This window comes from Corapipo altera, unplaced genomic scaffold (genome assembly GCF_003945725.1).
Source record: "Corapipo altera isolate COAL_440 unplaced genomic scaffold, ASM394572v1 100, whole genome shotgun sequence".
Taxonomy (NCBI): domain Eukaryota; kingdom Metazoa; phylum Chordata; class Aves; order Passeriformes; family Pipridae; genus Corapipo; species Corapipo altera.
Window position 1 is genome coordinate 1,027 of NW_020884952.1, and position 27,832 is coordinate 28,858.

The 27,832-nt window shown below is 40.0% G+C and overlaps 1 protein-coding gene across 1 annotated transcript in view; it reads left to right on the forward strand.

The window, feature by feature from the left end:
• The first annotated feature begins 4,330 nt into the window (after positions 1-4,330).
• The window catches only part of CSTF3 (cleavage stimulation factor subunit 3), a 48,460-nt gene continuing 24,958 nt past the window's right edge, over positions 4,331-27,832 (forward strand). The window contains exons 1-3 of the mRNA XM_027663350.1: positions 4,331-4,522; positions 12,899-13,000; positions 13,140-13,235. Coding sequence (XP_027519151.1) covers positions 4,493-4,522; positions 12,899-13,000; positions 13,140-13,235 — 228 coding nt within the window. The 5' untranslated portion in view covers positions 4,331-4,492. The remainder of the gene's footprint in view (positions 4,523-12,898; positions 13,001-13,139; positions 13,236-27,832) is intronic.

Consider the following 27,832-nt stretch of genomic DNA (forward strand, 5'->3'; position numbering starts at 1 on the left):
AGCTTTGGTTTTCAGGTGCAGTTGGCAGCGCTGCCTGGGCACTCCATGGGTAGCAAGAGCTTTTTGTCGTGGCACGTCTGGTCTGGGTGGAGTCTTCGTCCATATGGAACTTTGGGAGTCGGGCTTGTATTTGCTGCACAGAGCTGAGAAAAGCAAAGAACAGCCCTTATCCCTAGGACAGAAAGCATGTAAGTTTTGGCTTTCTGGTGCAGTTAGGGGGCCAGCCTGGACATTCCGTGTGGATCAAGAGCTTTCTGGGTTGGCTCCTTCGTCCGTACGGAATTTTGGGAGTTGAGCTGATGGTTGCAGTGCACGGCTGAAAAAAGCAAACAGCCCTTATCCCCAGTATAGAAAGCCTGCAAGCTTTGGCTTTCTGGTGCAGTTGGTGGGCCAGCCTGGGCACTCCATTGGTAGTAAGAACTTTCTCTCCTTGCACCTTTGTTCTCGGAGAAATCTTTGTCCATATTCAATTTTTGGGGCTGGACTGCCTATTTCTGCTCTAGGATTCCTGCTAGTGAACAACAACCCTTTTCCCCTGGAAAGAAAGCCCTTATTTCATGGTTTAGGTGCTGTTGGTGGTCCAGCTTCGGCACTCTGTTGCCAGCATGAGCTTTCTGTTGTGGTACTTTTGGTCTGGGAGCAATCTTCTTCCGTATTTAATTTTGGGAGACACACTGCCTATTTTGTCTTTTGGATTCCTTCAAGCAAACCACAGCTCTTTTCCCCTGTAAAGAAAGCCCTTATCTTCATGGTTCCTTGGGCAGTCATTGGGCCAGCCTGGGTATTCCATAGGTATCAAGAACTTTCTCTCCTGGCACCTTTTGTCTGGCAGTAATTTTCGTCCATGTTCAATTTTGGAATTCAGAGTGGCAATGTCATCACAGGGCTGAAAAAACAGGACAAGAGCCCTTTTCCGCAGGAAAGAAGCCTCTAACCTTTGGGTTTTAGGTGCAGTTGATGGATAAGGCTGGGCACTCCATGGGCAGCAAGAGCTTTCTGTTCTGGCACCTTTTGTCTTGGACGAAACTTCATTAGAATTCAGATTTGGGAGTCGGACTGGCACTTTCAGCAAAGAGCTGAGAAAAGAGAACAACAGCTCTTTCCCACACACCCCCTGAAAGAAAGCCTGTAACCTTTGGGTTTCAGGTGCAGTTGGTTTGCCAGCCTTGGCACTCTGTGAACAGCAAAAGGTTTCTGTGATGGCACCTTTTGTATGGGAGGAATCTTCATCCATGTTCAATTTTGGGAGTTTGAGTGCCAACTTCAGCACAGGATTCCTGAAAATGAACAACACTCCTTTTCCACAGGAAAGAAAGCACTTACCGTTGTGGGGTTTTGTGTAGTTGGTGGGCCAGCCTGGGCACTTCATGGGCAGCAAGAGCTTTCTCTGGTTGCACCATTTGTCTAGGAGGAATCCTCATCCATATTTATTTTTTTGGAGCTGGACTGCCTATTTTGGCTCTAGGATTCCTGCAGGGGAACAACAGCCCGTTTCCCCTGGAAAGAAAGCCCTTACCTTCATGGTTCCCCTGCAGTTGGTGGGGCAGCCTGGGCACTCCATGGGCAGCAAGAGCTTTCTGTCCCAGCATGTGAGCAGACCAGCTCAGCCCAGCTCTCCTGGAAGACCTAATGAGATGACCAGGGACAGAGCCGAGGTTGTTGGTGGGAGATTCATACTGCAGGGAGAAGCTCCTCTCCACCCAGCCCAGCTGAGCCCAGGTGGTCCTCACTGCTTCTCTTACCCCAGGCGCGAGGCCTCGAGCTGCTCCACAGGAGATGACACGGCTTCAGAAAGAAGGGAAGGAACAACCCAATTCCAAAAGAACTCCTGGGCTGTGCAGAAGGAATTGGCAACTAAGGAGTTGTTGCAAGCTTAGCTGTTGCATCCTCGTGATTTGCTCTCATGCCATCAGGGAGGAAGCTCCAGATCAGCCCTGTCAAATGGGCCAACTGACATGAAGTTACAAGCCAGGGGACTTCTGTGTTAGGCCCAAATTTAAGTAACAGAGAGGCAAGCCCTGAGTTAACCTAACCCTGCTGTGTTCTAAACTCTAAATTTTAAAGACAAGGAAACCTTTTCAAACTTACTTTGAGGCACAACCTATCATTTACACAGGTTTTTAAAGTTATACTGCCCCTTGTGAGATTCACACCAAAGCATAAACACCTGCATTATCACACAGCTGTGAAAAGGTTCACATTTAACTGCAAAACAAGGCAAGTTATTGGGGCTGAAAGTGGTACAATGCACCAGTAAGAATTAAAAATTTTCTTTTCTTTCTGAACGTGAGTGCTCCTCTTAATTCTCTGCAACCAACAGCTGAGGGTTAAGACCATGTCTTAGAGCTGCAGCTCATTGAAGCTGTCACAGCATGAAGGGAACAGCACCAGTTGTATTTACAGCAGCAGGGGTTTGCCCCAAGTCTGTCCCCTGGATGGAATCACAGAATTCAAGAACAGCACCAGTTTGAGAGAGAACACATTGTTTTATTGTTATGTAGGATGAGGGAGCAAAAGTCTTAATGACAGCAGGCATCACTTATTTTGCTCATCCACTAACTTGTTCCATTAGAGAAGATGCTCTTGGCGCTGTCACCTTCCAAAAACACCTTTATTGTTCTGTGAAGCTGAAGGAGTCAATCCCAAAAACAGAAGCAGCTAAAATTAGAACAACCCAAAGAACTAGAAAAAAATTCAACCAGGCCAGTGAGACAGCTGACACTCTGCAGTCCTAGAATAACATACCTATTGTTTAATTAGGGGTGTCACCAGCACTGCTTTAAAACCAACACACTGATGAATTAGAAATGCAGGTTTTTGGGGAAAGAAATTGTATTTATTTATCAAATATTTTCAAAACTGAGTCTGTTGTGACATGGAAGTAATAGCCTCTAAGAAACAACAAATTAGGCCCATGTCACAAAATCACCGTTCTCCAAGAACAGGGCAGCTTATTTATCACCACAGATGAACAGGCATGTTTGTATTTCAGTTCTGAAGAATTAAAATTCTGAGAAGAAAAATGTTACTGCACCAGTGAGTCAAGTGTTTATTACCTTTTTCTTTTCTCAAGCAAACATGTGATGTTTTCCTTGTGTCCTTTTTCCACGCATTTCTGTGGCTTAAGAAAGTGGCTGCTGTACAATTTGAAAATCACACTGTTGCTGTGGAGGCAGCTAAGTCAGCTTTCACCCTGGTACCTGCCAAACGTCCTCCGGTGATTTTTTTTTTTTTTTTTTTTTTTTTAATCACACAGCACAGTTTTTCTGCACCGGCTGATTCAAAGACTTTCTCTCACGGTCAGGGTGGGTGAATATTTTGTAAATAAAATGAAGCAGCTTTAGGGGGAGCTGCCTCCTTTGCTCTCGTGGTCTGTTGAGACAGCGACCTCTTAGCGTATGTTTTGAAGTTGCCTCCTCGATGAGCTAGAGCTCGGGGGAGGTGGAATTGTTCCCGTAAATCGGCAACAAGAAGCCCCCAAGGCTCGATCTGAGAGCATTAGTGGCCAGACATTCTTTTATTATCGGCGCTGACCACACAGGAGGCTCAGTACTCTAATCGTGTGTGTTTACTTACAACATTACATATGCAACAAGGGTCTTACATATTCACGCCTTCTCGCATAAAGTTCATACATATGTCAATTAGCTCTAAGAAGTTTTTCTTCGGAAGTCCTAATTTGGTCACTAGAGGGTGTTCTGGTGGTCTCTTAGTGGTCGTTTGGAGCTTGAACTTTACTAGAACTTGCCCGCTGAGCAGCCTATTTACAGCTCGTTGGAAAGTGTCTTTGTTCAACATTTCTTAGCCCAAAACTGGATACTTATGTTACCCTTGCTTTAACTAAAGCATTCAGAAACTTGGCTTATTCTGTTACTACCTTAACAGAAACTTACATTGTAAAGGCCGACAAAAATTTACTGAACAACGCAGAATTATTGCTCATATTTTTACATTGTAGAGGCCGATATAAAATTGCTGAACATTGGAGCATTACTGCTGTTAATTTTTTACACTGTGAAGGCCAGTGGAAAATTCACTGAGCAATGGCTACACCAAAGCCTCCCGGTTTCCGAGGCCCTCCCAGGGAACGGGGAACGAGCGATGGGAGCGAACAACAACACGGCAGGCGCCACAGCGACTGCCAGGTCCCTGCTTCGGCTAGTCCTCAGGTACGGGGCGGGCGCCGGGGCTCCGTCCTGCCCCTGCCGCCGGTGAGAGAGAGAAGGAGAAAGAGAAGGAGCAAAACAGGGCTGGGAGGGAGGGAATAAGGAAGTCCGGGCAGCGCCTCCCTCATGGCCGCCCCCTCTGCGGCCTCTTCCGCCCGCCCCCGCGCGCGCCGATGACGCACTTCCGCCCCCGGCCCGGAGGCGCCGCCGCCATTTTGCCGCTCGGTTGCTGCTGGGTCCGGGCGCGGCGGGAGCAGCGCCTGAAAGGAGGTTTGTTTGACCTCGCTCGGGGCCCTCCGCGCCCCAAGACCGGCCTGTAGTGCGCCATGTCCGGAGAGGGGAGCGCCGGCGACCAGGTGAGCGGGGAGCTGGGTGAGCTCAGCCGACCAGGGGAGCGGGGCGGCGCGGGGCCCAAAGGAGCGAGGGAGCCTCGCTTATTTCTAGTCCTTGAGCGCACCTAGCTCGAGAGGAAAATTCCGACCCGGATAAGCTCTTTAGGCTGATGATTTGCTGTGTTTGGTGAAGCGAGCGCTTGCCGTTTAATGAACGAGGCCTCTTTAACGACACCTTTTTCTTCCGGGAAAAAACGTTATTAAAACGTGTTTAAATTAGAAAAAAACCAATTAAAATACACTTATTTGATTACGAGACTTCTTTATTGTACGGCACAGATTTCCTCTAGCGTGAAAATAGCTGCAGTTTCAGTTTCAGTGGAATTTGACCTGGTTTTTTGTTTTGTTTTTTCAGTAGACTAAAATACGTATTTACCATAACTTGTTATTTTTATAGAGAGGTGCAGTACATAATCTGTTTTAATCTCATGTTACCGTGTACTGTCTCCTGCTTGCTGGCAGAATTTCTCCAAACTGTCTTTTTTTTTTTGTTTTGTTTTGTTTTTTGTGGTTGGGCTTAGTTTTAAAATCGGTGTCAGTTGGAGAGGTGGGGATGGAAGTTCCTGGCGGAGGGAGGAGTGATTGATAACACAGTCACGTGCCTTAGTGGCCACGGTAGCCTTGAAAAACGCTGCAAGTTAAAGCTGATGACTCAGTGCTTCTTTAGGAAGCTTTTTTTTTTTTTTTTTTTTTTTGTAGAACGTAATTTTCTTTACAAAAAGCAGGTTAATTTTTGTGTGTTTGGACCTTTACCCCCAAAAGGCTGGGGGTGTAAATTTTATGAAATCACCAATCCAGTGGAGGGGGTGGGTGGGTGTGGGAAAGACAAACGCTCACAGTGTAAAATATCCGGGTTTGGCCTCATTGGGAGAATATCCCCAAAATTGCCAGCTTTTGTGCTCCAAGCTGACCAGGTTAGTAAGTGTACTTCGGAGCATGTTTTTGAGTAGGAGATTCTTCAGGATGGTTCATTTCATGGCTGCAAAGAAGTAAGAATATGGTGCAGCAAAGTTCTGTTAATCCTGCTGTGTAATGTTTCACATTTAATCTTCGCATTCCTATATATATAATATAAAAAATAATGGATGTTTTGCTGCACAGTTGAGCTGTTGGTCGAAGCAGTGCGTGTGTGTTTCTGTAGCTTGTAACACCTTACCATTTAACTTAAACAATGCTGGCTTAAGGTTTTATTTTCTTTTGCGAGGGAGTGTTTGATATGCAAAAAAAGGCTGAATTACTGTCTTTAGAGTGAATTAAAAGTTATTCTGTGAAGTGACAGCTGCAGCCACCTCACAGAGGGGTCTAGTATTAAAAAAACTGTAAATGTTTATTTGCAGCCCACAAGAGCACCTGATTTAACATATGATTAGGGGGTTGGTCCATGTTAAGGTTCATCTTTTTTACCCACTGTGATTACTGTGTTCACGTTGGGGGCACTTTAAATAAAAATAAAATATAAAGCTTTTGTAGACTGGGTTAATTTTTTGTTTGTTTGTTTGGTTGGTTTTTTGCTGCTTCATCCTCTTTATGATGGATTTGACTTCCTACAAGTCTCTAATTTTGTTATAGTCAGTTTTCTCCCTTCCATCAGGTTTCTTCAGCTTCAACAGCTTGTCCTCCACAGCCTTTTTTTCTTGCCTGACAGACTTCTGTCTCTGACTCTGAATGTTTCAACAGGCCACAACTTGATCTCTGTGCCTTTAGCAACACTGCCGTGGAGTTTCCAGCCCCAGAGGCTCCCAACTCATCCCGTGGTGTAGGAGAGAGGTCCCTTCAGTGAGCAGGGTGCCAGCCTGGCTGTGGGTGTGCAGGGCATGGGAGACCCAAATCCACCTGTCTGTGGAAAGAGGAACAGCAGAGCCCTGTGAGTGGGGCAGCTGTGCCTTGGCCCTGCCCCACCCTGCAGCTGCTGCAGGGCACTCTGACTTAGCAAACACGGTGTTCTTAGGGCTGTAAATGTGCCCTTCTGTGGGAGGCTGAAGCTGGGCAGAGGTTGGGTTGCACCTGGCTTTCCTGTTTCAGGTTTCATTTTCTGCTTCCCCCAGCAGCTCCGGAGGTTTTGGGTGCCATTTTCATTGGCAGTCACACGGATCAGTGTGAAGGGGGCACTGGGAAGTTCATTTGCATCTGTCTTGTGCATAAGATGGAAATGGGGTAGTTCATGATGCAGGTTTAAAGCTCTTTAATAAGTCAGTGTTTGACTCACTGACCTGCAGGGGAGTCTGTGTCTTGCTTCCCAGAGCTCAGCTTTTGGAGGGGACTTCCAAAGGCAGCCAGGGGAATAACAGGTTGTCCTGCTGTCTCCAGCAAGTACAGAGCTCTGGCAGTGTAGAAAGGAAGGACAGAGGTGAATGTTGGATGTGGGGAGGGCAGGGGAGTAAAGGTATTACAGGGTTTAAGAAGTAGGTGGGCTTTAGGTGGCTTTACTGTACTGGGGGCAGTGCAGCTGAAATGTGGCCTTACTGCATTTAGGCCAAGCTTAGCTCCAGGAATTGTTGGGCTGCTTTCCTGGGTGGATCAGGGGCCTGAGCTGTTTATGTAGGTTGTCTCCTCCTTACACTGTTATTGCAGAACAAGATGGAGCTGTAGCCATCACTGTTCTGGTAGATTTTAAATCCTTGCACTGTGTTAACTGTGCTGGATCCAACTTAATTCTGCAGAACCAGTTGAATGGTGTCAGGACTTAAAATCTGTTAGGCCCCTGCCAGACATGATGTTTAACAAACCAGACTTTCCAGGGTCAGTTTTTGGAATAGCAGACAGCCCTCTCTGTATCGTAGACATGCACGTTTGTAGACTGGAAAGCTGCATCTGCCACTGTTGGCCAGAAAATTCCCTGACAAGCTGTTCCCAGTCTTGTGTCAAGCTTACAAAGAGCACATCCTTGCACCTCTGTGTGTCTTTACATTTTTTGGACCTTAGTGTACACATCTAGTTCCATTTCAGTCGTGGCTGTTTCATGTACTCTCTGACAAGACCTAAAGTCATTGTGCTTTCTTCCTCTTTTTACCATGGCACAAACACTTTTTTTTCCCACTTAATATGTATTTACCAGGCATCAGTTTTATCTGAAGACGATGCAATGTTTGCTTTACCCCTGCACTAGTTGCCTTCTAATCTTTTAAGGCTGGAACACACATTTCAGATTTGCTGTGATTGTTTCCAAGACACATCCTTCAGTGTGTGTGATGTATCTGTGTTACATGAGTATGGATCTGGTCAAAGACTGAGCTGGGGAGAAAAAGATGTTTGTATTGTCTCTGTGACTATAGAAAATACCTCTAGAACAGTCTACTCTAATTTCTTGCTGGTACTTATCTCTTTTTTTTTTTTTACTCCTTTCTCCTTTTTTTTTTTAACTCCTTTCTCAAGTTCATGTCTTGTGTCTGTTTGAGGTGGTACGTCCTGAAAGTTTTTGCATTCTAAATACAATTCTACCATACTAAATGTAATTAACTTTAGTTTAACATTTTAAAAATAGATGTCATTGAGTGCAAGGCTTGCAAGCAGAAGGTTATTTTTGCAGGACTTTGTGGGCTTAATGTCTCAGGAGGAGCCATTTGAAGGAAACTTCTCTAAGAGCATATTTTATATGATACCTGTAAAACTGGGTTTATTGTCACTGTTAATGTTTACTGTAAGAGCAGGTTGTAAACAGAATGAACACAAGTATTGATGAAGACATTTGTCTTGGCAATGTGTTGGTTTTATGCCAGTTTTTACACAGTTGTGAATAAACTATAATTTAGGTGCATTTCCAGAGTCAGTAAGTTCCAGGTATGGCAACAAGAACTTGAAGTGGAAAATGTGTCAGTCTAAAGTTTGGGAAATAATCCCGTGAGGAAAGAAGAGTAATCATTCCTAATCTAAAGCTCTTGGTTTATCTAGAGTTCTGAAACAGCCCAGAATGTGTTGGGCTGGGGCAGTACTTACAAAACTATCCTTTTTTAGTTATTTAAGATAAAAGTGCTGGGCTATGTCTGCTCACAGTGATCCAGTCTTAAAGAACAACATTTTTTCAAGAGTGCTCACAGTTAAATTCATTTAGTAGCAAAACAGAAGCCAAGGCATTAAAAACATTTGAGAAAGTGCAAGGATTGATAAGCTGTAACTGTAGTGAAGGGATGTGTTACTGAGGGAAGGATTTTAAAACTTCTTCTATGCACATACAGCTATAAATAAACTTTCAGGAAAGAAAACCCTCAGAATTGGCAAACCTGTAAATTTACCAAACTGGAAAAGTAACAGTGCCGGTTAAGTTCAGTGTTAATATGTTTGAAATTGTATGCATTGGGTCTGTTACAGTCCAGGTTGTGATAAATAGCCAGCCAAAAACACCAGGCAGTAACTTCTGTGGAATGGACCTAGACTTCCTTTTGAATATTGAACCAGTTTGACTAAACTAGCCATTAAAATTCCTGCCTTTTCGTGTACAACAGCCTGTGTGTCTTGTTTGTAGGAGTTCTTATTTCCTAATTAGTGGTGGTTTTTAAACCATCTTAAACTGGCCACTTCACAGGTGGAACAGCTGGTTTCAATACATCTCCTTTTCCCTGCAGAAGATCCTTCTGTGGAAACAGGAGGATGCCTTAAGAAATTCGAGGCATTAAGTGGTGCAAATAATTGAAAGGTGTTTAGCTAAGTATTTTCTTGCACTCTTTGGAATCAAGGCTCACTCAAGAGGCCTGAGGAAACTGTTGCTTTTACCTGGCTGGTATAAAACAATTTTTCCTTGAAGGTGGTTGATAAATAACTTTAAGTAAATATTAGAAGTCAACTTTGTTTCTTCTGATTTTTTTTCCCCTCTGACATTCTTTATGAATTTAGATTTGGATTTTGTGCAGTTGATGTATTTTGCAGGAAGGAGTTCCTAGACTTCTTGCTAGATAATTTGGTTTTAGATTCTTTTCAGATTTTGGAAAGATCATTTTGCACTTTTAGTATCTGTGAAACCCAAAATCTGTTTGTATTTGTCAGTGTGTAAATAATAAAAGGGAAGCTGTCAACTGGACTAGGTGGTAAGAAGACACAGAACCCTAAGTGCTAAAATAATTCCATGACCTTCAGAGGGTTGTTTGTGGGACAGGAACCTCATTATGTGGATGTGTACTGAAAACAGCTATCAAAAACAGGGGGAAAAAGTGTTTTTACAGTGTGTATGCAATAATTCATTGTGACACTTTTTTTAAGGCAGTAAAGAAAAGTTAAAAGCCACTATTTGTCTCTGGTTAGGTTCAGTTTTATAGTGGTTTAAGCTGATCTAAGTTGGGACTGCTGAGGTCTTGAATGGTTTTGCATCCTTTATTCTGCATTGATCTGGTCCTGAAATCAAGGGATTGAACTGTTACAAAGTTAATCACTTTTCTGATAGGATTATTTTTCTGCTGATTTAACTCCAGGAGCTGGCTTGTTCCAGGATGAGATTAGGTGAGAATGCTTTTCTAGGGGCAGGATCACGGCAGTGAACACCCAAGAATTAAATGTTCACAGTTTGGGATATTGGTGGCTGTGCTGCTAACAGCAGGTGTGAGCCCAGAGTGCAGTGAACATGCAGCTTTCAAAAGTGGGGGCACATGTCTCTCTGCCTCTAGCTGAGTTAGGTTGGAAGTCAAACTCCTGGTTCCCTTTTGCTGTCTGTGTGCAGTGGGTGTTCATCCTCACAGATTTGGCGTGTGGCTCAATGTGTGTTTGCTCACACACCCAGTTCTGGCAATCCTGGAAATCCTAAGGGTTGATTCCTCCAGTCTGTCAGGAGTGATAATTTGTGAAGATGCAAAGTAAAGAGGTCTTATTTTCCCTCAGGTAGAACCAGGACACTGATTTGCTTGTAGTGCAGTGTGTCCATGGAATGTGGGTGGCTTCTACACATCCTGGAGATGGATAGGGACAGGAGAGGGAGTTCACACTGGCTGTAGAAAATTGTTTTCTTACATAAGGTAGAAGCAAGTTCAGGCAATCTAGTTTAAAACTGATCATATAGTTATTTTCAATTCTGTAGAGCACCTGTGTAGAGTGTGGAGAACTCTTATCTGCCTCTGCTAAGGGAATATTTGCCAATTTAGGAAATTATAGTCTTTTTTATTTTCCAACAAAAGAATGGACTTATTGTGGTTCTTACACAGGCTGAGTCCTGTATCAAATGTACAAAATTAACTTGGGATTGCTACAGTTATGCATCTTACCCACTTCTCCTTTTTCATGAGCTATTTCAGCCTTTCTGAGTTTATGACCCTATATCTGCACAGGTGAAATCAAATTCCTGGAAGTCTTCACTCAACTGACACTGCAGTGAAACAATTATTTTATTTTTCTTTGTCACATTGGAAGGTTTGAGATAAGACAACTAAACTACTGCTAAGATAGTTGAAATGTGCTTCAGTGGCCCATTCTACTTTTTCTTGTTGAAATTCAATATTTTACAGTGCAGGACCCTGTGTTTTTGTAGGGTGGGGTCCTTTTTATTGTAGGGCACATTAACAGTACTGACACGCTGCTGCTTTGGGTCACCTGTAGAGACAGTGCTTAAACCTTGGAAATTTCAGCCTCAGTGCTGTGTTCTGTAAGAAATGTGTTTGTGCATGTCATAAAGAAGAAATAAAAACACTGGTTCATTTTATACTGTTTTGCATTTCAAACCTGTATTAGTTGAACTGTAACGTGGTATTATGGAGTCAAAATATGGAAATTTATAGATTTACTACTTTTGAGCTGACAATTTTGAGTTACTGCTTTTTAATTTGTTTTTTTTAAATCACATTAATTTGGTAATAGTTTAATGTGGGACTTGATACTTACCTTCAAGCTACACTGCTTTGCACTGAGCAATTAATGTTAAGAATTACTTGAAAAGTAAATGAAAAAGAATAATGATCTTTAAACTCCTATAAAGCCCTTCCACTTGACTTTTTTTCTTTTCCCTTTAATGCTTATCTTCCATTACATGTCCATTTTAGAGTTCTGCAACATTTTTGATTGTTTTTCCATTTTATAAGTAATTTTATTTTAAAAAATAATTTTTTTTTTAAATTCAGAAGGATGCACTGACCTGTGCCATGTGCTCTGGGATAACCCTGCTTGGCCAGGGAGGTTGGACCAGACAATCCACTGTGGTTCCTTCCAAGCTGAGACCCATCCTGGGATTCTGTGACCTAGACCCAATGTTAACAATGAAAATTATTTCCTTGAAATAATCACTTAGCAGTTGACAGGGGCTTTTAGAAATTTTTCTGCACGGTAAATCAGTGCAGAATATATATATATATACTATATATAATACAAAATTATATATTCTAACAGTAATTATGTAGCTAACTTGTAAATAAAATTTCACCAGCAAACTCTTGTAGTAATGACTTACAGGTTATTCTCATTGCATCTCCCAAAGGCAAGAATGTGTTTGGTGGTCTGATTTTTGGATTGCTGACAACTGCCTGAAAATGAGTCAGATTTGGAAAGTTTGTAAATAAGCTGTTTGGAGTACAGGTCAGAAGAATATTTTGTGCTTAATAATAAACTTCATATCCTTTAGGTTTGTAAGAAGCATGTAGTTTAAGGGGTGTGTGTATGTGATCTTCAGATTGTAATTTGGTTTTAATCTACTTCATGATAACAGTGTTAAATCTAGAAAAATATCTGGAAATCATAAAGCATCTATTTCCAGAGGTCTTTGAAAGAAGACTTAAACCTGTTCTGTAATGGTAACTGTGTCAACAAGTACACATTCAATTTGGTAAAGTGTTTTTTTTTAGAAAAAGGGCAATTTAAGGATAATTTAGTATCAAAACTACAGGAAGGCAACTGTAAGATGAGAGATCAGAAAGTTAACAAGGAAACTGTGCTTGGATAACATGTATATGTTCCTGCTAAAACTGTCATCTCCTAGTTTATATCTTAAATTTCTGATACAAAATACTGTTCTCCATACACAGAAGGACTTGTGCAGTAACAGGGATTTGCTTTTCTGGGGTCTATAATAGAAATATTGGTCTGAATTTACTTATTGCATCTTAAAAGTTCAAGGGTGGTAAAAACGTTTAAAATTCATAGTGAAGTAAATTTTCCGGCAAACTCAAATTTGGTCTCGTGTTTTAGAAACATGTAGTTGGTTTGGTCTAACTCTTTGGTGGATCTCCACAAAGGTAGAACTTGTGCTAAGAGTGCATTATTTTGCCAGACCAACTTGTTTGCCCCATAAATTACAGTTTAGGAAATCCACCTTGAAAACCGAGCTCGGGAAATGTTTCGTTGTCAGAATGTCGTTGTTGGCTCGACTTCGTGGCTGGGGCAGAACTTTTCAAACACTGCTTGTGATCTCTTATGTCTTCTTTTTGATTTTTCTAGACTGCTGAGTATGTCCCAGAAAAAGTGAAGAAAGCTGAAAAGAAACTAGAAGAAAATCCATATGACCTTGACGCTTGGAGCATTCTCATTCGAGAGGCACAGGTTTAGTGATATAGGATTACATTTCCTTATCTATGGTCCACTCACACTATTTGGTTCTGGAGTAAAAAAAAAAAAAATCAACCTAATCATTTACAGAAGTCATAATATTGTAAATGCTGTTTTGGTTTTTAATTTTTAGAATCAGCCTATAGACAAAGCACGGAAGACCTATGAACGCCTTGTTGCCCAGTTCCCCAGTTCTGGCAGATTCTGGAAACTGTACATTGAAGCAGAGGTTAATATTTTTACTTTTTTTTTTGTTGTTGTTTTTTTTCTTATATGACATTTAATAGGAGTTTTTAAGTTCCTACTTTTATAAGCACGATTAAGATAGGCACATAATATCTAGGGGAAAGGGGATTTTAAATATGCCTTGCCTTTATTTTGTAAAATAGGTACAAAAGGAATGATTAAAATGAATTCTAAAGTATTGGGTCTTTTATGAGTTGATGATTGTTGCATTATGGAATTGCAACAACATTAAAACTGTTTCAATGGTATTGGAGTGCTTTAGCCTTTTATTTGCTTGTCGTGTCAATTTATTGCCTCCCGTGTCATTTACTTAGAGGACTTATCTTTTTTATTTACACATACAAACTTATTTGAATGACTTTCTCTGAATATTTGGATTTTATTTTTCTCTTATTTTGCTTTCTTAGGGAATTGAATGTTTCTGTGAACAGTGTTTGCAGGGAGGGTGTGGGGTGGAAGCTAATTTCTGGAATGAAAATGCTGGGGAAAAATGCATTAGCACAACTCATTTAGCTTTTAAAAATCCCAACAAAAATTGTGTTTGTTTACATAACTGTGTAAGACTTACCCCTGAGTGCATTGGTCATTTAGACCACGTTTAATGACATGCCATGAAATGCCCTGCAGAACTGGGGGGGGGGGGGGGGGGAGGAGTGTTGGTTCTGGTTTTATTCATTTCTGTGTAGTTGTTATTTAATCCTAATGCACATGCTTTTTGTGAGCATCTTCCAGCTGCACATTTTTCTTGGGACAGATTTTCTATGTGCTAAACTCCAGGGGTGGGGACCTGTGTTCTGTAGATGAGAAATGAGCTCAATATTTTTCCATTTCATGTGACACTTGCTGTGCAGCAATCTTGAGTGGCAAAACTTCATTGCATAGTTATCATATCTTATTTTACATTAAATTTACATATCCAGAGGTGCCTGGCAGTAAATTTCGAAGACAAATAAAATTGGGGTGATGGGAATCTAACAAAAATTTTTATATTGCAGTTTAAAGTAAGATGTTACAGTGCAATCTGAATTGATGTTACCAAATTAAATCGAGTTTTCACTATTTTTTTTTTTCCAGCAGTTTGTAGTGGGAGTTAGAATGTTGGTGGTTATACATGTTTGGGAGATTGTGAATGGACTAACATACAGATACATATTTTTGCCATTGGGACCCTGCAGCCAAATCCTTAAACCTTTTGTATCCTGTAACAGGATACAGTTATATATATCCTGTACGGGTTCCAGTCTTTAGAATGTCATCTAATTTCATTTTTACATTAAGTTACCTGATTTCTGTGCTTATTTAAAACCTTTACCTTTCCCATGCCTGAAGTTTTAAGAGTAAGAACACCTCAGAAAGCTGGTACTATATTGTAGATCTTTCAGCAGGAAGTCCTGTTACCAGTGTGAAACCTTCTTGTCTTGAGCCACGTTCAGAGATGAACTGATGGGCATTACCTCCCTTAATCCATACCTTTTACCTGATCTGTAATCTAAGAGTATTTAGAAACATTAACAGTGGCAAAGCTCATAACAGTCTAAGGTGTCACTTTTTTAATGTGCTCCTTCAAGGAAGGAAGATCAACTGCTTCTCAGCAGGTTTGGTAACTAGGTAACATGAGGTGAATTTGAGAGGGAGAGAATTGGCCTAACGATCACAAGTTCTTTTGTGTCTGCATCATTAATACACTTCAGATTTTAGAGATGTGGAATATGATTCTGGTATTCAAAACAGTGGAAAAATACGAGCTGTAGATTTGTGGTAGAGGTTACAATTGAAGAGGATTATATTTGAAAGAAATGGAAGAGGGCACTTTTTAGAAATTTATCTTCCATCTTAACAGCCAAATTTTAAAAATCCCAGTTATGGCTTAATTTTCAACTTTTTTTTTCCTGGTTCCAGTAGCATATCACAGAACTCATGTAGTGACTGATTTACCTACACAGCAATATGATTTTCTCTGCCTCTTCTAAGTATATGTAAGCATTTGTAGCTGTAAGTTGAAATAACTTAATTTCCAAATTCCTCCCTAAAAAAATACACACACAATTGGATGCTCTTGTCAATGTTGTTTTAAGTTGCATATTACATGAACAGCTCATCTGAGAATAAATTTAAAATGAAATGTTATCTCACATGTTCTTTTAACACTGTGGTTGAATATAAATTAAGTCTTCAGTTAATTTTTGAAGGCTACCTGAGGTAGAACAATTGTTTTGAGACTTCTTTGATTGCAGCCTTAAGATGTACAAAGAATACAGGGAAGGTATTTCCCAAGGACTTCTTTTCTGTGGAAATCTTAGCAGTCTCCTCCTGCTAGAAAGTTTCTCTTGGACTGTTCAGAAATATAGATCTTTTCACCCTTGAGTTGGGAAAGTAAACCTGTGGTAGGTCTTCAGCATAGCTTTTGATTTATTTTCACTGCCTCAGTATTGAAATCTGAAAATTGCTGAATCTTTAGTCATCTGTAAGTGCATTTCTCCTGATGTCAAAGAAGCATTTTGCTCTTTAACATGATAATGTTTCCTCTTTGCCTCACAGAAAGACAGAAAGGGAGAGGAAAGTGGCGGTTGTTCTCTGGCAGGTTGTCTTTCACTAGAGAATTTTGTCCTCTGGAAGACAGAGCTGCAAACATTGCCACGTTTTGGGCTATTACTGGAAGATTAGCCAGGATGAGGGTTGTGATTATGGCCTTAGGAAAATGAAATTAGCCCTTTAACAGTTGTACTCTATTGATACAGTTGTTAGAAGTCTTCAGAGTCCTGTTTGCCTAACTCAAGGAATGTGTTCTTTTTAGTCACTTCAGTAGGAATCATTGTTTATATGAACAAAACCCGTTGCCCTGCATATGCCAGTCCATTTTGTAATGTGTAACATCCAAGTGCAGGCCTTACTGCTGTGCTTCCCTCTTGGTTTTATGACTGTTCAGCTCCCTGACTGCTTCCCTTTTTGTGCATGACTGTGTTCCCTAGTGGAATACAGTGCCCAGCAGTGCTCAGCACCTGGTGTATCATCCAGCTCACTGCAGCTGATACACAGACTGTGCTGAAGGAACCAAGTACTTCATGTTGGCATTTCGGGTGCCAAGCACTGATTTATGTGCTCTGGTCTCTTAGGTAGTCAGTAGAACGTGGAAATTAATTTGGAAGGGCATGCTTTGACTGTTTTTTTTAATGGGAATTATACTATTAAAGTTTGAATTGGTGAAAAAGTTTGGATTCTCACACTGGTTCTTATTTCTTCTGACCTTCAAAGAAGAATTGCAGGATGTAGAAATAATAGAATTGGATGAAACAACTCCTATTTCACAACTTTTTTGGGGTCATAGTATTTGAACACTTTAAATAGAGTTTGGGATTTGATACATATTTTAGCAAGTAAAATAGTTAACTTGCTATTGCACATCTCTTAAGATTAGGAAGTGGAACAGTAATGCCACTCTTCTCAGGCTCTTGTTTTCTCTAGTTGCTTAAAGGACATTTTTCTCTTGATACCTTTCTCGTAAAAACCTCTTTCCAGAAAACTTGAATCAAATTCACCTGGCAGTGCCTCTTTCCCAGTTTTTATAAAGGAGTATGCAAGTCTCAGTGCCAAATGTGCCATAATGTTAAATCCATAGATCACACAGTCTGGATTCTAGCCTGCTCTGCTGATGTGCTGTGTCTTCTTGGGTAAGTTATTTAACCTGTTTTGCCATTATTAAAACAACCTACCTCACAGGGTTGTTGTGAGGCTTGATATAGTGATTAAAGTGCTTTGGCATCTGGCTAAAAGGTGCTACAGGAATGTAAAAATAAATTCTGATTTAATACCCTATGATCCCATAGGCCCAGCTGTCTGTTACTATTTTCTTTGTCTCTTTGACTGTTTGAACCATCTCTTAGACACAGAAAGACTTGATAATGCTTTTCATGCACATGAAAGAACATTGACATTACCAGTGTCGTAAATACTTCAGTAGTTCTGAAGCCAACATTTGAAGTTGTCTCTTTTTTTTCTCTGCTAGTTTTCCTTTGAGAAATCACCAGGTTGAAAATCCTCTTAAGCACATTTATTAAACTGTGGTCATGTATTTGCAACATTTTTTTAATGAGCTAAAGAATTTTTAGCTCCAGTTACTCTGAATGGAAACTTTCATCTGTAATTGTCCTGAATGCTTCAGGCCAGTTCACACCACACCTTTTTATCTTTTTTTTTTTTTGTTGAGTATATTGCATTATATCGTGGTCACCTTAAACTGGTGTTAGTGGGGGTTAAATGCTTACCATAATTAAAGATTTAAAAGTCATAAGTACAAGACAGTTGTGACAAATACCCCAGGTCTAGAAACAATAAATACAAACCTGGTAACGTGCATGCGAAGCGTTGGGCTGTTAATATGTGTTTTTCATCTTGAGAATTTTGCAAGTAAGATTCCTGTGTTGTTGCTCATTCTAAAGAAATGAAACTAGATACATTTGTTTGCATAACTTCTATTTGATATGAACACTTTGAATTTTAGATGTCTCGTAGCAAACCAGATTCTGTATGAGGATTCAGAGGGTGGGACCAAAGCTTAGGGTTGATTCTTTTGCATTTCATCATATGCAATACATCAGTATCTTTAATCCATGTAATTCACACTGGTGTGGATACTAGTCAGAATGTATCATTTAACATACTTGTATATGAAAAATGTAAATAAAACCGTTTAGAAAAATGACTGTTTTTGTTTAAAATGTTTGTGTTTCTTCAAAGCATTTTCTTCCCCTGCTTTACTTTAATCTGGTTATGAATTCAGGAAAAAAAAATGTTAAACATACCACCAAAATTATTCTGCTTGGGATAAAATGGGAACTGACTTCTGTCAGGATGAAGTTGGAGTGATCAGAAGTCAAAGTAGAATAGACTCCTTGGCTGAGGTTGTGTTTAGTGGTGCTTTCAACCGAAAATATTGTCTGTCTCACCAGCTGCTCTTTGTTAAGTTCTTCCTGGAAGGCATTCCCATGATAATCCATGCCCACCCCACTAGCCTCCCACATTTCTCATGGTAAACTTCTGCTTTTGAGAAACTCCTGTACAGGTGCTCTGTACAAATGCCCATATTGCACAGTCTTGACTGCCTCAGTCCGAGATTTTCAATCTTTTTTACAACTGTATTATTTATGATCTTTTCTTATTCGTGTGTGGACTTGTTCCATTCCTGTTAATAAATGTTGTTCTGTCTGTGTGATTATTGTAGACTTGCACTAGAAGGTGAATGCAACTTCTTTCCTGTCTCTTCTGCTCAATATGTAAATACAGGCTGTACATCTTGCATAGTTGCCGTGGTCCTACAAGTTGTACAATATCAGAAAGTTACCCACACACTGACACTTGTAGTTTCAGGAGATGCACAGTACAACACTGGTGGGTTTCTTCATGACTCTGTTTTCTGTATTTGATCATTGAAAATATCATGGGAAATTTTTAGGACCTTTTTGAAGTGGAAGCGATGCCTAATGAAGAGATGACTATGAACCCTCTTCTGTCGTGTGTTGCTGTTTTCACATGAATAAACACGAACTGCTTCCTGTTCTGTTGTATTCTTTCCGTGTGGGGTGACAGAAATATCCCTGTTAGAAATGTTAGCTATATACTCTCGTTCACAACACTGTTGAAGTCTCACTTTCAAATGTAACAAGGACAGTGGAAACTTTTCTCATTGTGTGCTTTATTTTGTTGAAGTCGTTCGTTGATTCTTCTGTTGATATTTTCAGGGGGAAATATGTGTGTTAGGTCAGGCACAAACTCGAGCTTCTTATGTCTGAACCTGAAAGAACCAGAAGTAAAACCAGAGGTTTCTTGTGTACCCTGTATTTGCTACAGATTGGTTATCCTCATCTGCATGGGACAGGGAGCTGTAGTCCTGATTTCTGATTCGTTTCTACGTCTCTTCCAGCTTCTAGCTGGTTGAGTTTCCTGATGCTCTTTATTCAGATTTTGAGAAGTGTGATGGCTGAGAGAACACTCTGCTAAACCTTTCCTACCAGTGCTACTACATACAATAATATGTTACTTTATTTGCTGTGGAATCTCTTTAGGTTGTGTAAAGGCTTTGAGTCATGACTGTCATGAAATGCAGTGGCTTCTCTTAGCTAGAAGCTCTGTGAAGGCAAGCCATTCACTGTGACAGTCCTGTGTCCTGGTAGAAGAAATGCTCTTCATTTTAGAGTGTGCATCCCCTCATTAGGGTTTCCTTTTTCTCACCACTGGCTTCAGGTGCTCTATATCCAGTAGCAATTTTGGATTTCTGTGTGGTGTACCTAATACCCTATGACATTTTTTTTTCCTTTCTTACATAAAACGATTCAAAAGTGAGAAGTGACAGGCATTGGTTCATTGCACAAGCAGCATTCCCTTTTTTAATGCACATTGTATACATGCAGTTAATTACACATGAGATCTTAGAATTATTTGAATCTGATCCATACTGGGGTTTAGCTGGATAGGTAGTGACAAATATTCATAATGTAGAAACATGGGACCGTGTCCAGAGTTCATTAGAACTGCGGCATCGTAAATGTTTGGCATTAAGGACAGGCAGATAAGGAGAAAGATGTTCTTTTTAAATTTGGGTTTCAGTAATACTTTTCTGGAGTGGAGTGCTATTGCATCTTGAGGCAAGGCTGTTTGATAGAACTCACTGTTAACCTGAAAGTGTAAACAGTTCATCTGGCTCTGGGCCTGTTCCTTTAGGAGCACATTGTTCTGAGCCCTGTGGCAGAGGCTCTGCACTAACCTTAGTTTGCACAAGTTCCAGTGAGCACACACTGCTGATCTGTTAGTAGATGATTTAACCAAAGATCCTTTAGGCTGCCAGGCTAAAGGCTTTCAGACTTTTAACATCATCTGCTTCTCCAAAAGGAGGAGAGGAAGAATTGTTAGTGTGCTGAGGACATGTGGGAATTTTGCTTATACATTCACGCTGGCTCTGTGTTTCAGCAGAACAGCTTATACATATATCTAAATTATATAGTTTTTATCCTTAATTCAAGCTGTTCCTCTAAATTCATATTAGTTAATTTGAAAAGTTTAGTAGTGTGATGGAGGATCAACTGTCTTACCTCCTTTGATTCCTGTAATGTATCTAGATAAAACTTAGACTTTCTAATGAGGGCAGCTTATTCTCTCTAGTTCCCCATGGTTTGCATTAGTGCATGAAATAGAGAATAAGAAATAACCAGTGCGTGAAACTGGAACAAGACATAACCATACATTCTTGCTATAAACAATCTGATACTGCTCTGTTTGGTTTATGTGAGAATAAATATCAAAACATTATTTAAAATACTTCTCAAGTCTTACATTTGGACTAAAACGATGCCTAGTTATTTGATTTGTAGGATTTTCGATGTCCAGACTGCAAGAAAGTCATCAACTTCCATCAGCTGTTGTTCACCCTGGAAGTATAGGTGTTCAAACACTGTTCTTACTGCTGAAACAAAATAAAAATGAACCCTCAGATTGGAATTGTTTAGATTGACAAAAATGGGGCGGCAGGTTTGTGGTTCTGCGTGTGTTATCCTGCAGATAAAACAGATGTGGTGAAGTTAGAATGTGAGCTCACTTCATTGTGCTCAGTGGAACTACAGTTATGCATCAAACTGTGTTTAAAATTTAGGATTTTGATTAATTTTTATGGTTAAATGAGGGCATGCTAGGTTCTGTGCCTGTGGATTCCTCAGGAATCTCTCAACATATGTACATGTGTACATACTCATTTGTGTATGTACATGTTTATGCAATAAGGTCGCACAGCATAATTAATGTTCTTTTTAAATCATAGAATAGAAATGTTGGTGTATGAGTTTATCATTGTGAATTGTCTACAGGTAATTTACTCAGATTACCTAGAAGTTTGTAGGTACTTAGAAAAATAAGTTGTTTAGAATATATTTAAAATAACAATGAAAAGAATTTTATTATGTGCAGCTTCAGCCTGAGTGCAAAAACATGACTTGATGCTGTATGTAAAGGAGTGGGAAAGACAGAGCTAGATTTCATTTCTATTTTTGTTGTCTTGAACCCAGTATTGGCCTGCATTTTCTCCATTCCTCCCTACCCATCAAAATACTATTTTTGTGTGTCTTTTGTGGGCAGATGTAGAAGTATATTTGGTGTGAGGATTGTGGGCTCTCAGGTATTGCTCTGGGCCATGTCTTTCAATGGGCACTTGCAGTTCCCCTTTCAGATGACGAGGAGGTCCCAGGAGGCTGTGATGGGACAGCTCAGACATTTTCTTGAAGTGTCAGAATTGTACTGACCATTTTTGATGGGGCAGCGAGTGGAGTGGGGGGAGATTCCCTAGTAATGAAATAATGAACTTTTTGACGTCCTTCTGTAACTTTCCTGATTTTATTTTTAAAAGAAATGTAAAACTAACCCCGTGACAAACTTTTTAGCATCCTAATTGTTGCAGAAGAAATCTGGTGCTCTTAACCAATTATGCTTTTGCAACTGAATAGCTGCTGGTGAGATTGCAATGGTGTTGCATTTGTAAAGCATGCAAACACATTTAGCAGCCTGTGATATGCAGGATATTGTGGAAGCAGTTCTGAATTAGTTTCCTTTAAACTTTCCCTGGAACTTGGTTTGGTTAGTCTCCATAGTTTACTCCTTTGCATTGTATGACAACACTTAGAAGATCACATTATATCATGCTGGAGTTTGAGGTAAAAGAAGTCCTGTCATTGATGTTAATACTGCAGACACTGGAGTGGTGGTAATTTAGTATATGTAGGCTTGCATCTACTGAAAGGTGTTCTGCACTTCTCACGTGCAATTAATGCAAGTTGAAGATGAGTGTCAGTGAATAAGTTTGCAAAAAATTGCTTTTGTAACACATTTGCTGGTGGAAGCTCAGATTGCAGTTTCCTTCCATCAGCTCTGCCAATTGACCCCTTTCCCCAGATTTTCCATGACGTTGGAGTAACTAATAGTTTTAGTTACAGTCTACCTGCCTAAACTGACAGTGCTGACAGGTTCATCCATGAGGAAACACATCCTTCATACCAGATTTGAATGGAAGGCCCTACACTGAGAGCCTTGGTCGAGCAGGTTTCGTTTCATTAGGGGGGTTTTGTCATTCTAGTCCTGGCTGACCGTGGTTTGGGAATTGTGAGTTCTGCCTAACTGTAAGATTGTGCTAAATTTGCACATCATGGTGATGATGACTGATGCTATGTGAAAGGTGACTAGAAGAAAGAACAGTTAATTTATAATGAAAAATGTGAAGTTGCAAGTGGGCCGGTTGTAAATAGACTGGGATAAATGTTAAACAGTACACGTAGGTGCCTCTGAAAACCCTGTGAGCTACTGAGCTTTCCTTTCTAAAAATGCACTCTTAACATAGTCCCAAATGCATGGCTTTTTCATCCAAGTTGCCTGAAAAAATGCTGTGTATGCAAGTTAACATGTTTAATACAGAGCAGGGTCCCCATCCCTGCTCCATCCCCTAAAAAATAAATTGCTGCCCCGGTAAGTATATGTTACTTGCCCATTGTTGTTGCCCCACTAGCTAGAATTCCTCAGGGAAATGTTACCAATAAACTTACATCAATTGAAATTCTGCACAGGAGTACTTGAGCAGGATGGGCAAATACCTCAGAATATTCCATAGTATTTGCCCTTGGTAAACTGTCAGTGCTGGTAACCCTGAGCAGGAAGCAGACAGTCTGGTTTATCCTTGAAAGATAAAACTTTAATTTCTCCCATGTAAACTGTGACTAAATAGAATTCAGGGTTCAGGTTTTTTGGGTTTTGGGTTTTTTTTTTTTATTTTTTTGATTCAATTTGATTAATACTCAGAAATTACATAGCACATGCTTTTTTGTGTGTGTTCAAAATGGGTTTAAAAGGGAAGTACTGTGGAACTTTAGCAGACAGACTTGAATTCAGCAGAAATATTTTTCTGGCACTAAGCAGGTGGAGGTAAGTTTTGTGCTAGTAGTCTTAGCTGTTAAAAAATTACTGTTGCATAAGAAATCTCAACTACTTAACAAAAAAAAGCATGAAATTAGATATCACATGTTTATTTGTTATTTTAATGTTCCTAAAATTTGGGTTTAGCCCTAGAAAAGTTGTGAATAAGGTCAATCCGTGGGGTTTTTAATTTACTAATCAGAAAAATACGGGTGTTTCTAAATAATTAGGTTTGATAATTCTAGCTGATATTTGGTCTGAATCAAAGGAAGACTCTACTGATGAGGTCTGATTAGCCTGCATGACAGAATTCTGCAAAAGCTTCATAGTCAAAACATTTTTCATTGCTCTTGGAGTGTATTTGGTGCCTCTAATGCAAAGAAATGTTACCCAACTGCTCAGTTGCACCAGTTACTTGAACTCAGTAGTGTTGGCTGTGTTTGCCTTCCTCCCAGGCTGGCAGAGGTGCTAAGAACTGGCATCTGGACCGTGACTTTTTTTCACCCGTGTGCAGAGTTTCCTGCTGCAATCAATATTTGAAATCAGTTCTCAAGTGCTGGCTGATTCAATCACAGGGGTTTTGTAGTGATGCTTCAACTGGGTCACCACTCAACACGCACCAAAACCAAGTCAAACACTGTTGTCTTCCAACACTAACATGGGGGACTTTTCATCTTTTCTTGAGAGCCTTGCTGTGAGCCTCATTTTCTCAGTTTAGGTGGTTTACGTTGTGTTTTGGTAGAGGTTCTCTGTTTTATGTTTAATATTTTCTGCCAGTGGTGGGGATTATCAGTTGAGATGCTGTGCTAGTTACATGTCAGTTTTACAGAGCAGTTTGGTGTTGTGTGCTTGGCGTCTTTACATCAGACCAAGTGCTGCTCTTGGCTTAAAGCAGCAAAAATATAACAGAAAGGGCTATTTTAGTGTTTCTGAGATCCCTCCTGTTCTCTTATGCAAATTAAATGTAAGAAGTTCGTCGAGAGCCTGCATACCATTTTTAACATTTTAAACTTTTTTTGCAATCATTTTGCAGCATTCTTTAATGCAAATGCTGTCTCAATATATTCTGTATTTACATAACATTCCACCTAGCCTGGCAGTTAAAGTCAAGTCCTCACAGTCCAAATCAAATAATTACATGCTCTCTGTCTGCCATAAAGAGGCTGTTTTCTACAGGAACTTTTAGAATGCTTTGCCATGGGTTTCTGAATCTTCAGCTACAGCAGAAAAGCCACAAAATGCTCAGTTAGAGGGAGAGGGGAAAGAAATATCAAACTGAATCTCTGCTGTCTCAAAACAGCAGTTGCCTAGAATATGCCTCGTTCTGCATGGACAGCACTTGGTGGTGGGTGGATGTAGAAGAAAACACACTTTTCACCGTGAAAAGGGATGATTAGTACCACACAGGGCTTCACTGAAAAGAAACTAATTGTTCTGAGTGCTCTCTAGCACAGGGGAACAGAACTACCAGTGGTATTTGTTAGTTCTGTGCAGGTGTTCGTAACAGTAGCACATATCTGGTCATGAGCAGGGTGTTCTTTATAGTATATGGGTCAGGGCTAACCTTTCTTTGGCTGGTCTAGAGGTTTGCCTTTGCCAGTGTCTTTTCACTACCCCCAAATCAGAATCTTTAGCTGAAATACATGACCCTAACTCCTGGTATTTCTTTAGATGGAGAGAGGGAAGAGGGAGGTGGGAGGAAACTGGGAATTCCACTGTATTCCATCTCGCTCTTGTGCAGGCTACAAGGGCTGTGAGTTTCTATTCTGCTTTTATGACATGCTTCCACATTTCATCTTTCCCCTAAGATGTGAAATAAGCTGCAAATGCACCTACCAAGGCTGCATGTGAAATGAATGATAGCACATGGGATCTTTGTTACATTGAAACCTGGCCTCAGAAGAACAGCTCTTCTCTCTGCTAACCAATGAATTTCAAATAGGAACAACATAATGAATTGTCTGTGCAAGTCTTTTATCTTAGAAGTACAGCTGTCTCAAATGGGGTTTAATCTTACAATTCTAATTGCGTGGAGTGTATAAAAAACCCACAAACACAAACCAACCTCACATAAAGTGTAAGTTATTTTGAGCTGACCTGTAAAATTAGATGTCAGTGTAGAGCTAACCCCTCTCTCCTTTCAGCAGCAGTGTCACCTACATAGCTTTCATTTCTAAAGCATGGGAATGTGTGATCTGTGGTTTTATTTTCCAACTTCAGTGCATCTCTGTGTAGCCAATTATTCAAGTGTAATGTCATTTAATGTTATCTAAGCACTACTGTCAACTCAGACAGACTTAAAAATAGCTGTACATATATTTTTGTCTTGACTCTGTTTTATGAAGTGAGACTGTTCCCACAGATGGAAGCCCAGCAGGGCATGAAGCTGAAGTTTAAAGGAGAAGGAGAAGGGGAAGCCACTTTAAAAACTACTTATACAGTGTTTAAATGGGGAAAAGCAGTATAGCATTTAAATCTTCTAGAAACCTGTTTTGTTTTTTTTTTTTAATGTACTAAGCAGTCTCATTAGCTAGGATAGTAATTGCACTCAAATTCAAATATTCTGGAAGCAGAGGAGCCAGTGTAGTTGTGCAGAGCCTATGCACCTAAATGTTTTTGGATTAAGTCTTTAACCAAAAATATTTGCATTGTTCATGTGGTTTCAGATTAGGTTGTTGGTGATCAGTCCAGACTTGGTAACTAGATATTGAGAAAACCCTGCAATAAAACTCATATCTTGAAGGAAACTATTAATTCTTACCACTAAATGCTACTTTTCTAATGAGTTTTGTTTTCTCTTTGTTGCCAAAAAGCAGAAATCTGAGTGTTTAATTCTGTAATTGACTTTTCAAATACAGTCTTTCAGTAACTATGAGTAAAAATATGCATTCTCATAAAAGACACAGTAGAGAATTTCCTTGATTTCTGGCAGAAGGATTTTTGATTTAGGGCAGCCGCCAGTGTTAGAAAAATATGGTTATTTCCGGAATTTCAGCAGGAGTGCCTCACTGCTGTAAAACAAAAGCAGCTCAATCATTATCTGAAGCAGATTATTATCCCAGTTTAGTAAATTATTGACTTAATAAATGTTTCTTCATGACCTCCTGGAAAATCCATGGCAAAACCAGGAACCACATCCCTCCCTAAGATTATTTTTGTAGCATTGCAGTTAAAGTGTGCTCAGTTTGGGTTCGGTTTACCTTTAGTAAGGTTTATTTTGTAATGGAATATACACCTTGTCAACTGCATATCGATGCTGAGATGCAGTTGCAGAGAATTACTTGTGCCTGAGCATTAATCTGCACTATTTACTTGGAGGTTTCTGGTTCCTGGTTTCCTGTGGTGCGACATGAGAGCCCCCAGGCACCTTTGGAACTCAGGATCAGTCTGATGGTTTCTGAGAGCCATTCTTTGGGCCATTTTTGCCACAAATGATTGGAAAACTGCTCTTGACATTCTAGTTGCAGAGACAAAGAGTTAAGAACAATTTGTCACCTGCTAACAGGCCAAACTGGTCTTGTGCTAATATGACAGGAGTAAGAAGATTATGCTGCATGATATTTACATCTTCTGGTACCATTTTTTACTCTTTGAGCCACCTGTGTTCCTTTTCCTGAGGAGAATTGCTTGTTTGGGTGTCTTTGTTTTGAGGAGAGCTTTTAGTAGACCAACACCATGCTGGAAAATGAGAGGCATTAATGCATGGTCTGTGAATGAATTCGAGCACTCAAAAGAGCAGCAGTTCCATCTGGTCCTAATGTGTTCATTTGGGCTTTTAGCCCTTTTTGCTAAGTCAGTATAGAGACCATTTAAGGGACCTCTGCCTTGTAGACGTGTTGCTTTTTTAAAAAGCAAATATTCAAGGATCCCTTTAAAAAGTAAGATCTCCGAAATTCTAAATCATTTGGGTGTATTATTAACGTAGATTCTTGGTGAATGAACAGAGACTTCTTAAAAACTTCCATAAAATAATTATTATTATTTGATAACTATATTTTACTGAAACAAATTTCCTGAAATACCATAATTGACAGTGTGAAAAAATTATGGGTATTTAACTTATTCTTTTCTGGCCTTTTATGCAAGCATATTTGAAAAGAATGTATCAAAATTGTAGGTGTGATGGGTATAGTGAGAAATGATCAAACTATAAACCTAATGGGGAACTTAACGCACCCTAAAATACCCTATTTTCCCAAGCTATAACCTCAAATTAAATAGTAAATTGCCACTTCTTAACAAATTTTGCTTTCTTACTCTTTCTGATGTATATTGAGAATAGCAAAGTGCAAGGAGGAATGATTTTTCTAATAGCTCTGTGTTACTGTAATGAACACTGATTTCTGATAGAAGTGAAAAGGATCATTTTAAATTTAGAGCCTTAATAAATTGGATTTTAAGTTAGAGCCTTGTAAGGTGTGAGATCTGTGTAGTGGAACAACTGGTTTTATTTTTCCCTCAGGTGGTGATGCCTCAGAGCCCATTTATGACTGGTAATCTGTTGCAGTGGTCTGATCCCTGCCTTGTTTTTTAAGGTCTTAGGGTTGCAAGGAGTTTTTAGGTTGGGTTATGGGGTAATTCCTCACTGGCAGACTGCAGTGTGTCTGTGCTCCTCAGGCTGCCTACCTTGTGCAAGACACT